Below are 14,447 nucleotides of genomic sequence, written 5' to 3' on the forward strand. Positions count from 1 at the left end.
ACCATCTTCACCGCAGGCTAAATGCCTGTGTGAGCCTTCACTAGCAAACACGGAGCAGAGGCATAATTATTGCTGAAGCAGTGCTAACTTTTCGGTGGCAGGCAGGAGCAATTTTAATGGCAATTAGGGCTGTCACCTCATTAAAGAAATCTTAGATGATTAATCATATAATGTTTAATCAATTAATCACATAAATTTGCATAGGAATAAACAATAGATCTAAAGGAGGGGGGGATTTCGCCTTTCCTTGTTTTGTTTTTTTGCAGGATGCCCATGTCTCCATCTTCCCAAAGCCTCTACCGTCCCTTCTGTGTGGAGACAAAGGAAGATGTATCTTCTAAGATGATATCTGCTATCCATTTTGTCTGTAATTTCTCATACTACAAGTCATTCCTCCAGCACCCCACATCTGTTGCCTCATTAATTGGGGGGGGGTGCCACATTTTAAACTAATTGATCAAAAAAGGTTAATCCGCAGGCAGCGCAGTCTTATATCCCCTCAGAAGGAGGTCTGATTGAGTTAAATGGGACTTACTTCCAAGTAAGTGGGTTCAGCCTAAATGCAGACCTCGTAATTACAGCATGGAAGCAAAGTTGTGTGTGGAATGCAACCAATCAGCCTTCTTTCAGGGGAAGAGAGAAGTGCATAACCCCAATCTAGATTTCCAAAAAAAAATCATTTGATGCTGGTTTCCTTGAGAACTGAGTAACTATTTGGTGCCCTCTAGGCTAGGGTAACAACATATTAGTCAACTCCCAAATGTAACCATGGAAATGATATCTCATGTATACAGTAGAACCCAGAGGACCTCTACATTTGAGGAAGCATGGAAGTTTGGAGCTCACCAATGCACATACTGGCATCTCATAACACTTTAAACGTTTAGTTGGGTTTCCTGACGTTTATATATGCCTGATATTGCACCAGTGATGTTATTACATCAGTTACCAGATGTTTATACATCTATAGATGACATCCATGCCACACAGTTGCTGCAGAAAATGCTGGTGTATGTAACATTGGTGTTTCTGACAACACTGAAACTTGTTTTTAGGTCTTTGGAATTTAGTAGGTTTTCTGGGTCACTTGAGACTTAGGCAGCATACACACCATAGATTTAAAAGAATCCCAAGAATCTTGGGAACTGCAGTTTGCTAAGGGTGCTGGGAATTATAGTTTTGTGAGGGCAAAGCTAGTGTCCCCACAATTAATTTGTGTGTGTGTGCTATAAATGTATGCTGTATATACAGCCTTCCACCCAAAGACTCACGGGACTCATATGTCTGGTGTCAGAGTGGGAGGTGATCCCGTACCTCTCCTTTAGCTGATCTGATTGTGGGTGGGCAAGGATAGGCACTTCTGCAGCATAAAAATAGATGTGCATTATCCCCCCATCCAAATTTGCATAAAATTCAAATATGGTAATTAAAAAAAATACTATCCTTTAAACAGAAATATAACTTACCACAAAGGAAGACTGTGAACCAGGTGATTTGTTTGTGTCTGCTGCGCAGGTACACAGTTCAGTCTACAGGCAACCCCCCTCAAGTCACTTCCTTTGCTCACACCTTATAGAGACCAAACTAGTACACTCCGCAAAGCTGGAAGGGAGAAGAGAAGTCCCATTCCCCAAAAGGTCTCTTCTTCTAGAAAAGCCTCAAAACTGTTTGTTTGAATGTTGTGGTTGTTTCCAGTTGTGATTACTTAATACAAATTAAAATCATCATCATCTCCAACCATTAGCTTCTATAGCAGATGATGTGTTTGGCAGGTTTGACACTTCAACTAGTCATTTCAGACTCCAACCATAGAACCACTCAGTTGGAGGAGACCTTGATGTTATCCAGCTCAGCCCCACAGCATTTTTTAAAAATATACTTTGCTCCCTTCTCCAGATCCTCTAAAATGAGAAATCTCCTATCTAAGTGGCAAGTGGATGCAAGCTTGTATTGAGTGCAAATGTATGTAATTATTACATTAAGATCCCACTTTTCTTCCAAGGAGCTCAAGGAAGTGTATGTTGTTCTCCCCCTCTTCATATTATCCTCACAGTCACTGAGAGGCAGTGACTGGCCCAAGATCACCCAGTGAGCTTCACCGCCAAGGTCCTAGTCCATGTTGGCTCTTGAAAGATTCCTAAGGCTACTCAAGTCCTATTAGTGCTCAGTTTTGCGACTGAATGGGGATTTGAACCTGGGCTCCAGCGTCAAAGCCCAACACTCAAACCACTACACCACACACATTAATGCATGTATATACTGGCAATCAATACTAGACTTGTCTGCTCAGAATACATGTCTAGTATCTGCTCAGAAGTTAGTCCCATTGCATTCAATCCTGTTTACTCCCCAGCAAGCATGCGTCGGATTTTACCTTCAGGTCACAATCAAGCAGCTCAGCTTCACGCTGCCAGCACGCAAAGCAGCGAAAAGCCAGACACACAGGAGAAGAGGCCAAAAGTCGCCAAACGGCTTTGCAACATTAAGCCGCAGCAGCATGGGAACCGTGCACAGCCTCTGCCACTCCCGCTATGACTAGTCTTATGCAGCAGCCACCAGCAAGGAGCCACTAGCAGCAGTGGCAGCAGCAACCAAGTCATGCATTTAATTGGTGTCTATTGGATTTCCCCCCCTGAAGCTATACTTTGTGCTACTTACTCTGACATGGAAGGCAGAGGTTTCATTTTGTATCTGCATCTGACTCAGAGACTTTTTCTATACTGGCATTTGGCCTCCTGCCCTGACGGCAGTTTTTCTTGTATCATCAGGCTGAAATGTAGAATTTCCCACTGAGGAGATAGAGGAATGTGTGTGTGTGTGTTTGTAAAAGCAGGGTGAGGGAGGAAGAGACATTGATGAATGGAATAAATCCCTGCCACTCTTCTAGTTTCTTCGCAAAAACACAGCGGCAAAGTCTTTCTTTATCCTGTCACATAAAGATGCCACTGTCTCCCTAGAGAATAGCTCTTGAGAGACAGCAGCTTCCTTACGATCAGCAAACCTACAGCTGTAACAATTGTAGAGCCATGGGGATAGTATAGGAGCACTATACTCCATCCAAATGGACTTTCTCCTCTGGAGAGCCTCTGGTAAGGGAACCCTATCCTGCAACTTGAGTTTTAAGTAAGAAACCCAGCTGTAGATGGCACCAGTTGGCTAGTACCTGTGACATCATCAATACACCTCCCCATTAAAAAAACCCCCAAAGATGCACCCACTTTTTAAAAAAGCCAATAGCACAGGTGAAATGAAAGGAGTGCAGAAAATACTGATGCCTTAATCAGCATTCAGTTTGTGGGAAGCTAGCTACTAAACCGCACTGGACTTCTCACATCTGATATTAACATCCATCTTCACCCCTAAACAGAAGACTTTTGTTAATTTTTACAGTTATGCTACATGCTGAACAGATTCATCTATCCTTACATAGAGGATTGGACTCTATTAGGTTGGAATATTGTTTTCATAATTCCCCAAGTAACTTTTATTTTATTAATACACGCTCTCCTCTCCTAATGTGTCATGTCCACCAGGGTAGCACACCTCAGGGAAAACGTATTACAAAATCTACTGTGAAGCATGGAAGTCAGTGTGGCATTTGCTTTCTTCCACCTTTATTGTTTCTCCCCCTGCAAATAATTCTCCCCACTGGCCTTTTCAACTACCAATTCGTAATTAACACAAGCCAGCAAAATACAAGTGGCCTCTTTCTAACCATCAAGCTACAGTCCATTCTCTTCTCTCACTTCCACTTGCCCTCCATTACAGCCATTAACTGCTCTCTGCAGCTTACATGCCAACAAAGAAAAAGATGGCTTCACAGCTGTGACAGAATTCCATGTATGGGGGTGGCGAGGAAGAAGGGAAGCATCTTGGGACTCTAATCCAACCAGACAGATTGAGGTCAAATGCTTCTTGCATTCAACAAGCATAAAGGGGGAAGAGAAAGGAAAAGCCACAGAAATAAGAGGTGGTGGCAAGTGCCTATAGGGTGCCTCACATTCTGCTGTAGGGCAGCCACCGCCAACCTGGTGTTGTTTAGACATTTGGGCTACAACACCTACCAGCCCCAGCCAGCATAATCTCTGGAGGTCAACACACTGTCCGTGGCTGCCACCCTAAAGCGGCTAGAGTTGGAAATGGCTCTGAGGACCAATGCATGTAGGATATTTGAAAGCATCTGCAAGTGTATGCTTTAGGTGGCTTGCTTTTTCTTGCCTCCCAGATCCCTCTCCTTATTTCTCCCACAAACACATGCCAAGGAGTTCAGGGGCCCATACACACCATACATTTTAAGCATCACCACAGTACTTTAAATAGTCATGGCTTTCTCCCAAAGAATCCTAAGAAGTGTCGCTTGTTGAGGCTGCTGAGAGTTAGATCCCTGTTCTCCCTCACAGAGCGCCAGTTCTCAAAGTTCCCCTGGAACAGGGGCTGACAGTGAAACTGAACAAGCCTGGAGATTGAGAGCAGAGACAGTAAAGGAATTTGTACCCAGGGTTCACAGTTTAAAGAGGAGGCAAGGAAGAGATGACACAAGAGAGGTGTGGAGAAAGTGGACAGAGAAGTTTTACTCCTCCTCTCGTAACACTAGAACTGAGGACATCCAATGAAGCTGGTTGGTGGAAGATTCAGGACCAGACAAAAGAAAGGACCCCTTTGACACACTTAAACTGCACACTTAAACTGCAGAACTCACTCCCACAGGACACAGTGATGGCCACCAACTTAGATGGCTTTAAAATAGGATTAAGCAAATTCATGATGAATAAGGCTATCAAGTTTATCTGAAGAAGTGTGCATGCACATGAAAGCTCATACCAATAACAAACTTAGTTGGTCTCTAAGGTGCTAGTGGAAGGGATTTTATTTTGTTTCGACTACGGCAGACCTACCTGTCTCTAAGGCTACCAGTGGCTACTAGCCATGCTGGCTATGCTCTGCCTCCACGATTGGATGCAGCATGCTTCTGAATACCAGCTGCTGGAAACAAAAGGAGGGAGAATGACCTGATGCTCAGGTCCTGCCTTTGGGCTTCCCATAGGCATCTTACTGCCCTCCGCCCCCATGAGAACAAAGTCTGGACAGGATGTTCTTTCCTAAGCATCTACAGTGGAAGACATAATTATTGACTAGAGGAGAAGAAGAAAAGTTTGCATTTGATAACCCGCTTTGATGTTGTTTAGTCGTGTCTGACTCTTCGTGACCCCATGGACCAGAGCACGCCAGGCACTCCTGTCTTCCACTGCCTCCCGCAGTTTGGTCAGACTCATGTTTGTAGCTTCGAGAAAAATCCCGCTTTATCACTACCCTAAGGAGTCTCAAAATGGCTAACAATCTCCTTTCCCTTCCTCCCCCACAATAAACACTCTGTGAGGTGAGTGAGGCTGAGAGACTTCAAAGAAGTGTGACTAGCCCAAGGTCACCCAGCAGCTGCATGTGGAGCAGCGGGGACACGAACCCGGTTCACCAGATTACGAGACTACCACTCTTAACCACTACACCACACTGGCTGCAGATGGGTGGAGGTGTATTTTATTCGTATGCTGAACTGCCCTTTGACCAAATATTGCCAGAAAATAAAAGACAACAACAACCCACTATATTTATACATACATACACACAAAGTCCTGAGTATTTTCACGTCTCGGCAAAACCCCAAAAAAACTTGCTCACACCAGACAGATATTAATTTAAAATGGCACCCTTGTTGTGGAAACACTGGCAATTTTGTCATTCTGGCTCCCTGTGTGAATGACTAGTAGGTATGTAAATAAGCCACTCAGCTTCCTTTTATTTTTATTTTTTTTCCAAAGCAATGGTAAGTCAGCAGGTCATGACCTAGAAGGTGGGAAAGGCAGAGCTGTGGATAGAATGTCTTGCCTCCGCTGCACCAATGACCCAGTGTTCCTTGGAGACAAGGCACACAGCTGCCACAAGATCAGCACCCCTTTCAAAAGGGAAGCAAGCCAGACAATATAGCAGGCAGAGACCACCACCAGACACATATAGTCAATGCCAATGCCCCCTGCAGCATAAACAATACCCTCTTTGCTCCTCATAAAAAAATCTCCACTATACCCAAAACATCACATTCATAGTTATGAGTCATCTTTCCCCACAAAAATGACCAGTTCTTTCTTCCCTGCTTCCATAAGCAGCTCAGCAGGCGTCCACATTACTGCTGTGGACATCACCCTGTTCCTATGCTTTCAATTTGCCTTTCCCTTTTCCCAAAGCCCCCATAAGATCCACTTAGGAATGAAAACAGTTTTGAGGCACTTGCAAGCGTTCCATCTCAGTATTTTGGGCGAGGAGAAGTCACTCCACAGAAATGGCTTTCCGTGGAGCAGGAATCTGGCCCACCAGTTGTAGCACCCGCTGGGAAAGGCAGAGGCTGGTAGGATGGTGGGAGATATATTGACACAGAGCGTATGGACAGATAGAGATAGACAGCACCTGGGGGAGCAGCAAAGACAAAAGGGAGTTTAGGTAACCTGAAGGCAATGGCTCCCAGACCTCACCTCATTTCTTCCCCGACACTAAAGTCCCTCCATTCCTCTGACTCACCTTGCCACTACGGCAAACTCCCAGCAGGCTGTGGGGCCTCTCGTCATCAAGTACAGTAGCGAAAAGGATATCTAAGACCAGGTGGATGCGATGGATGGTTTGTGCCGTCTCCACGTCAGCAAGGAAGAGGAAAGCATGCTTGGTAAGAATGACCACCACACCCAAGTGGGGCAGGAACTAAAAGGATAGAAAAGCAGTTGCTTGAGAAGTCTGAATCAGTCCCCTTCCCACATCACATCAATATTATTTAACCATACTCTGAGATTACCAGCACGGCTCTTGAGTGCATAATGGCACTCTCAGACCACCCATCCGGGGGGCCCTGACCTCCCTTAATAAAAATTTGTTTGTTTGTTTGGGGTATCCCTGTCTGCTTTTTTTGTCTATTTTGTTTCTGCTCTTGGTGTCTGTCTGTGTGTGGGGTAGGGGGTGGGATAACCCATGTTTCGCCTGTTTTTCAGGCAGTGAGGGAGTTCTAAGCACAGGCAGTTTTCCTTGTGTGAAATTGATTATCTTGTGATGGCCACAGAAGTTTTAGATTTAGAAACGAGTCCCCAGGCCCGAAGAGGTTAGGCACCCTTTGCCAAAAACAGGCATGCGGAACCTTTGGCCCTCTAACTGTTGATGAACTACAACTCCCATGGCTATGTTTTCTGGGGCTGATGGGAGCTGTATTTCAGCAACATCTGGAGTTCCAGAGGTTCCCCGGCAATGCCCTAAAAGCTTCTTCCCCTTGTCCCAACTACTCCCGGGCACTTGGAAAACATGGCCACCAACTCTGGATCCAATAGCCAGACATCCACTGGGTTAGATGGGGAAGGCACAAAAAAACCCCACCACCAACTACATCAGCCTAACTGACACCTTCCAGATGTTTTGGATTACAATTCCCATCAGACCCAGTCAGCATGGGGATGAGAGAAGTTGTTGTCCAAGGTTCAGCAGGTCCATAAGCCAACTGTCTCCAAGGCAAAACTCACCTGTACTGCACTGGGGAAGTCCCCTAGCTGAGTCCCCTTGAAAGGCAAGGTGTCGCGGGCACTAAGCAAGGCAGCGTTCCCTGGCTGATGTGGGCCTAGTTCTACCACATGAAACTGCAGACACAAACAAGAAGCAAGTGCAGGGTTAGAGACTTTACTGGCTCCCTACGCAGTAGACCTTGGCTCCCAACTTCCTCTTTGCCCATCCTTACTAAGCCCCAGTCACCTGTCCAGCCTGTTCCTTGCCTCTCCGCACAGCAGCTAAGAGGGATGTTGAAGGTTTTGGATTCCTGGAAAATCTGTGCTGAGGCAAGGCTACTGCTTGGGCTTCTATGACCTGAGACAGTGGGCCCCCTCGCCAATACAGCTGGGTCAGGCCCACAACTTGGCTCTGTGAGAAAGAAACAAAGAGAGAGAGATTCAGAGTAGAGGTAGCCAATGCTGCTTAGACTACAACTCGAACCATCCCTGACTATTGGGCCATGCCAGTTAGGGTTGGAGTCAAGCGATATCTGAGGCACAATGTTGGCTATATCTGGGTTAGAACAGAGCCACCAAGCCGTGTAGAGTGGTACCCTCAGGTTACAGACGCTTCAGGTTGCATACGCTTCAGGTTACAGACTCCGCTAACCCAGAAATCGTGCTTCAGGTTAAGAACTTTGTTTCAGAATGAGAACAGAAATCGTGCTCCGGTGGCATGGCAGCAGCAGGAGGCCCCATTAGCTAAAGTGGTGCTTCAGGTTAAGAACAGTTTCAGGTTAAGTACGGACCTCTGGAACGAATTAAGTACTTAACCTGAGGTACCACTGTAATGGGTTTAGAAACAAGAGACTTAACTTTTAACATTTATTTTTTAAAAATAATGGATAAGCTGAAAGAAAAAGGGATTGACAATGAAAACCAGAGAAGGGTGGTGGGAAGTCAGGGGATTCCGAGAATCCTAAATGTGAAGGTGAATGATATGTTTAAATTGAAATGTGCTATGTAAAACTTAATTAAAATATTTTTAAAATATAAAATAGAAACAAGAGACAAGAGACATATCATAGCCATGGGGTCAGAGAATTATGTACCTGCTCAAGTCCTAGAGCAGAGAGAGCCATCCACATATGACTGGCATCCCGTTGATATCCTACCACCTCCATGCCACAGAGACGTTCATGTCGGCTAAACTGCCAACTTGGTCCAGAACCTTGAAGGGAGATTACAGACAAGGAATGGAGTCAAGGTCTTCTGCTCAATTCATATGGCTTACGTGATAGATTAAGTAGGGAACGTCTGGCTGAGGGGTTCAATTGGACATGCCGGGCCTGTTCCGTAACCAGTGGTGGCCAAACTTGGCCCTCCAGCTGTTTTGGTCCTGTTAGCTAGGAATGATGGGAGTTGTAGTCCCAAAACAGCTGGAGGGCCAAGTTTGGCCACAACTGCGCCTAAACCATACTCACCCACCCATCAGTGATTATGTCAGCTGATGGGCGGGAGGACAGGGTTTAATCCTGCACTGGCTATGCTGTCCTGTTCCTAGGTGGCAACAGGATCACACAGCCGAGGAAGCAGGATTTAATCTAATGAGCTAATGTGCCAAGATTAAAGTGCTCTGTCTTCTCCTTTATGGGGGCTGGGCTGCATATGGCGCCACTGCTGCCACCCGCCCACTTAAAGGAGAAGCTGAGCAAAGTGTCAATTGAAACAGCTTCCCAGGGGGGGTGGGAGTCTGCTTCAAAGGGCACTTTGCTGCTTTAGGACAATCCTCCATGGATAGATCCTCAAACTACCCCTCTGCTTTTAATTTTCATCACAGTAGACTGTTGAGGCAACACCAGCACACTGCTTCCCCAATAATTCCCTTCAATAATCACTAACTTATCCCATAAACTAGACAGCCTGCCTCTCCTACAATGCATGTGTCCTTTGTCCTTTACTCCCAACTCCATCCACCAAGCACCCTTGGTTTCACCACTTAACTCCATTCATCATTCTGCCTACAACCTGCCCCTGCCCAGGATTCTTTCATTATAGCCACCCTAACAACATCTTCCCCAAGTCCCTTGAACACTCACGTTTTACGGTCCAGTGGAAGACATCCTCCTCTGTCACCACAGCCAGAATGTCAGTGTTTAACCACACCCAGTACTCAATAGGATGAGCAAATTCCCACTGGTATCTTAAGGAACGCTGGTCCACGTCGTAGACCTGGGCCAGCTGCCCCGCTAGAAGGAAGAAGAGGGAAGGTTAAGACAACTGCTGTGGTTTGAGGGAGTGGAGCCGCTTGACAGTGAAGGCCCCTCAATTTATAAAACAGACAATTCACTGTATTTTAGGTGCACCTGTGTCTCTTCTGCAAAACTGAATGAGAAGCCCCCACAACCAAATAGAAAGCAGGTAAATAATATGGAAAGCTACAAATGAGAACTTTGGGACATGGCAGCTCATTCACCAGAAATGACTTGACGTTTCCAAAGGCTGCAGAGAGAGCGCTTGGCATTACCAGAACATTAAATGGGTCAGAGACAAAGAATTCCTTTGGAAAAGTTGCTGTCTCAAGGGAAAACAAATATTTCAACCTCTCCCCCAGTTTTAGAACCACTGCCCAAAATAAAATGGCAACCGGACAGTGTTACCACCTTCCTTCTTCTAAGGCCATCTCCCACTCAAAGACACCTCAGTTCAATTCAAGCCCTTTACTTCTCTGCAATAACACAAGTCCTCCCCCTCAAGTACCAAAATGACCCTCTAGCATTCGCTTTCCATCACTCCCATTTTTTCCCCTTCACCCCAATCCACACTGGATTGCTTCCAACGCAAGTCCTACTCTACAGCAGACCCACTGAAATTTAAGGACATTTGTAACTTAGGCCCATTCATTTCAGTGGGTCTAGTCTGTGGCGAATTTAGTAACACACAACACCCCGACTTCCTCTCCTTTGCTCAACTCTACTTTCCAATAACCAGCTAGTGTTCCTATTAATGAAATACCATGGACGCTCGGGTTGCAAACCCGCAGCATTCGCAATTCGCGTCTGCGCATACGCGGGTTGTGATTCGGTGCTTCTGTGCATGCACGACCACCAAAACCCGAAGTAACCCGTTCCGGTACTTCTGGGTTTCGGCGGTCCGCAACCCGAAAAAAAGGAACCTGAAGTGCTGTAATCCGAGGTATGACTGTACCTCTGACAGCAAGCAGTGGACGGCTAGGATTAGCCAGAGCCCCTTGCACATGATGCAAAGTCCAGTTTGGCGGAGCCTGATCCTCCTTGGGAGATGCACGGGGATCCAAGAGCGTCAGCGATTGCCGGGAGGAGTCCCCAGGAGGGCTGTGCCGGACACAGAGGCGAGAGGCAGACGAGAAGGTTACACGAGGGTAGGTGATGTATTCCGATACAATGCCATGGGCTTGGAGCTGCAGAGAATGGGAGCGTGAGTGGAGCGTTCCTCCAGAAAAGTGTTTCAATGCCCACAAAACTGTTTGGAGCCGAACCAAGGCTAAGGGAACAGTGTCCTTGTAGGGGTATGTGTACGATCTGGTGTGACCCAAGGTTGGGGTGAAGGAGAAACCCAAGTATGTCAATTTCTGCTCCTTATTTAAGCTGCTCATGTACTTTTTTTGTTGAACAAGGAACTGCAAACCAGGAAGCTCCATGAGCATCATTAGGAAACCCTCCCCCCTCAGAAGTCAACAAAAAGTATAGGACTGAACTGCAGCTGAACTCCATGGCTGAGCAGCGATTTGAACCCAGGTTCCCCACCCTCCAACTCTGCCGCTATTCATTCTTTTCACCTGCTACCTCCTTGTAATATCCATCATACGCTTTCAGGCCATTTGCTTGATTAGGTCTGACCTGCTCATTAGGAAATTAACTGCAGCAAAATAAGTGTAGAAGAGTGGAAAGATTAGCAAGTACTTTGTACTGCTGACTAGTTAAAAACAACTTAATACGAAAATTAGAAAATCAACACGATAAAAATGGTTTCATGAAGATCTAATCTTGAGATTATTTCTGCCAAATGTGACGCTTTTATATTTCCCTTGTTGGAATAGAAAAAATATGGACAGCACTGAGAAATCATGTTCCAAACTGAAGTCCAAAATGCATTTAAAGTGTTGATTTTTGCTATAAATTAAAGATAGAGGTACTAAGTAATAACAATTTACATGAAAGAGTGACCCCTACAGAGTAAGACCAGAAAGAAAGAAAGAAAGAAAGAAAGAAAGAAAGAAATTGCAGGTAGCCATTTTGATAGGAACAACGTTAGGAAAAAAGTCAATCCAAGTCAGGCATTAGCATTCCCATGTTACTCAACATGGAAGTGGGGATGCAACCAATAACTCCACCTTTGCATGAAGAATGCAACTGACTGCACTAACAGAGCCACTCCCTTTATAGGCACAGAAAATGTAACCTTATATAAGTATATTTGGAAGGAAGCATAGTCAGTTTCAATGGTGCTTACTCCCAGGCAAGGATGTGGAGGATTACAGCCTTAACGACTACACTCAAGACTCCCCCCCCCCTTTCTACACCCAGAAAGGAGAAACTCCACCTTTGCATGAAGAATGCAACTGACTGCACTAACAGAGCCACTCCCTTTATAGGCACAGAAAATGTAACCTTATATAAGTATATTTGGAAGGAAGCATAGTCAGTTTCAATGGTGCTTACTCCCAGGCAAGGATGTGGAGGATTACAGCCTTAACGACTACACTCAAGACTCCCCCCCCCCCTTTCTACACCCAGAAAGGAGAAGCTCAAAAAAGTCACTGGAGAAATCCAAGGTTCTAAGGCAGCTGTGATCTGGCATCATGGGCAGAAGTCACACACCCATGCCACCAAATAAGTTCACAGCCCAATTCTCTTCAGATATATCCAAAGATGCTTTTAAAGTGAAACATGCCTGCATGCAAGTCAATAGAGGACAGGGCTTTTGCACAAAGCCAAGTATTAGATTTGGGCTAGCAGGTGGCAGTGTGACTAGACTGACCTTGGCTACAACCTAAGTGGTCTTTTAATGCAGTTAGGCTAGAAATCACCTGAACCCCCAACCTGTCATATTACTAGCAGACTAAAGGGCTGGCATAAGCAGTATCTCCCAGCAGCCGTCCCCAACCTGCAATATGGAGATAATGGGCTGTATTTGTGGGGTGGGGCAGGCCTTTTGTTGGGGGGTGGGCAGAACCTTAGTTAGCTATGTATTTTATCGATTTTTATTGACTGGGGGGGCAGCTTGAAACACCGAAAAAATAAAAAGGCCCCTCCTCTCTGCGTGAGGACAGTGCAGTAATACTTCTTTTAAGTTTTGCTTGCGGGGGGTGGAGGCATGCCCAGTCAGAACTCCCCTAACCCACCACTGATTCCTATAAGAGCAACTCTCATTTATGACCCCAGGGGAGATTTTAAAATGGCTTCCAACGGAACCCCGGAAATCTTCTATCCACACAACCACCTCGCCCCTTTCCCAATCTCTGGGGCTGCATAGCGCCGCAACCAACCCTGAGGTCGACCCATTCCAAATTGCGCACCCGCCCAGGCCCGTCACCACCTCTCGACTAACTATTTTCCCACAGAGGCCTATAGGTTGAGCTACGTGGGTTTTTTTTTTTGGGGGGGGGGTGTTGTTTCCTGCTTACCTGAGTCAAAACTTCCACGCGGACTGGAGACACAGGCTCGCTCATAGCTTGGTATTCCGAATCAACCTGCAGTGCAGATAAAAATAGGAGCAAATGGTGCGCGGGAGAGAAAAGGGGGACACGTGGGGAGAGGAACGGCTTTGGGGAAGGTTTATGGAGTCGGGAGTGATGACCCAGGCTAGCAAGTAAATTAAAACAGGAGTTAACAGTAAGAGGCTCACCCCGAGGAAAAACTAACTAAATCCGTGAAAACAACTGCACCACATACTGTAGTTCAGTATTTGAGCCTTTAAAAACTTACAGGGAAGCGCTCCGCGTAGCTGTCAGTCTTCCCCACTGCGGCTGCCCAAAGTTCCTACTCTTTCCTCCTCCTTTTTTCTCGGATTATAATGGCGTTTCAAGGCCATTCCTGCCCTCTTTCCCAGGTGTACATGATCTTGCTTTCAGACTCGATCCAATTAGCCCTAGCAAAAGGGAGGATCCCTCAGCCAGATCTCTCTCTACTACTCCTACCGGTTCGACCAATCCCAGACCAAGGGCCCCATGGAGAACAGTCTGATGCGGACCGAGGAAAAAGGGAGAGGAAAGCAACCAACTCGCCCCACCCGGAGCAAGCGGATAGTGTATAAAAGCCGTTGTGTATGAAAACCAACAGCCTAACGATCTGCTACGCGCAGAACACAGATCGTGGAGCTTGCACACCCGCCTTGGTATTTTGCACGAGAAAGCGGCATATAAATGCTTTTATAAATACAGTGCAATATATAACTCTTGGATGTTAAGTTTTAGAGGCATATCAGAAGGAGCTGTGGCTAGCAGAAGATCTGGGTTGCGGACCAGAATCGGAATCAGGTTCGTTGTTGAGTTGTCTTCAGCCCAAGTTCCTGATGGTGCAGAGAGCTGAAAATCCATACTGGCTCCTCCTAGGTTTTCTTCGGCGCAAGTCCAATTAATTTCAGCGGTGCTCATTTCTCAAGGCCTTGTCCTCAAGAAAAGGTAGTAAATGTGACTTTGGATGGTGCCGATACAGACGTGGAATCACCCAACAGAAATTCTTTTTCATGCAGAACAAACCCTGCACATCGAGAATGGGATGTCATAAAGAGAGCAAAAACTTCTCGCCTTGGCGCGCCTGTTTTCTATGGGGTTTGGGAGGCGAGAAAGGGAAGGGAAGGGACCTTTGCTTACGCTCAGAGTAGCAGGCAAACGTGAGCCCCCGCTTTCAATTTGAAATCTAGCTACTCAGATAATTGGTTAGTCTTGTTAGTATC

General features: G+C 46.0%; 1 protein-coding gene across 12 annotated transcripts in view; it reads right to left on the reverse strand.

Annotated features, from left to right (window-relative positions):
* Positions 1–248: 248 nt before the first annotated feature.
* LOC310838598 (clathrin heavy chain 2-like) overlaps positions 249–14,447 on the reverse strand; it is a 47,466-nt gene continuing 33,267 nt past the window's right edge. For 5 of the 12 annotated variants that reach the window (XM_083726107.1, XM_083726117.1, XM_083726115.1 and 2 more), the window contains exons 3-10: positions 13,177–13,242; positions 10,719–10,950; positions 9,611–9,760; positions 8,624–8,742; positions 7,777–7,941; positions 7,551–7,664; positions 6,571–6,747; positions 5,514–6,459 (exon numbers count right to left, since the gene is read on the reverse strand). In XM_083726107.1, coding sequence (XP_083582233.1) covers positions 6,322–6,459; positions 6,571–6,747; positions 7,551–7,664; positions 7,777–7,941; positions 8,624–8,742; positions 9,611–9,760; positions 10,719–10,950; positions 13,177–13,221 — 1,140 coding nt within the window. In that variant the 5' untranslated portion in view covers positions 13,222–13,242 and the 3' untranslated portion in view covers positions 5,514–6,321. Of the gene's footprint in view, positions 309–5,513; positions 6,498–6,570; positions 6,748–7,550; positions 7,665–7,776; positions 7,942–8,623; positions 8,743–9,610; positions 9,761–10,718; positions 10,951–13,176; positions 13,243–13,477; positions 13,942–14,013; positions 14,264–14,447 lie in introns of those variants that run through there. The other 7 variants (XM_083726111.1, XM_083726108.1, XM_083726106.1 and 4 more) reach the window with 7 other exon arrangements.

Source organism: Podarcis gaigeae (assembly GCF_964106915.1).
Source record: "Podarcis gaigeae genome assembly, chromosome: 2".
Lineage (NCBI taxonomy): Eukaryota > Metazoa > Chordata > Lepidosauria > Squamata > Lacertidae > Podarcis > Podarcis gaigeae.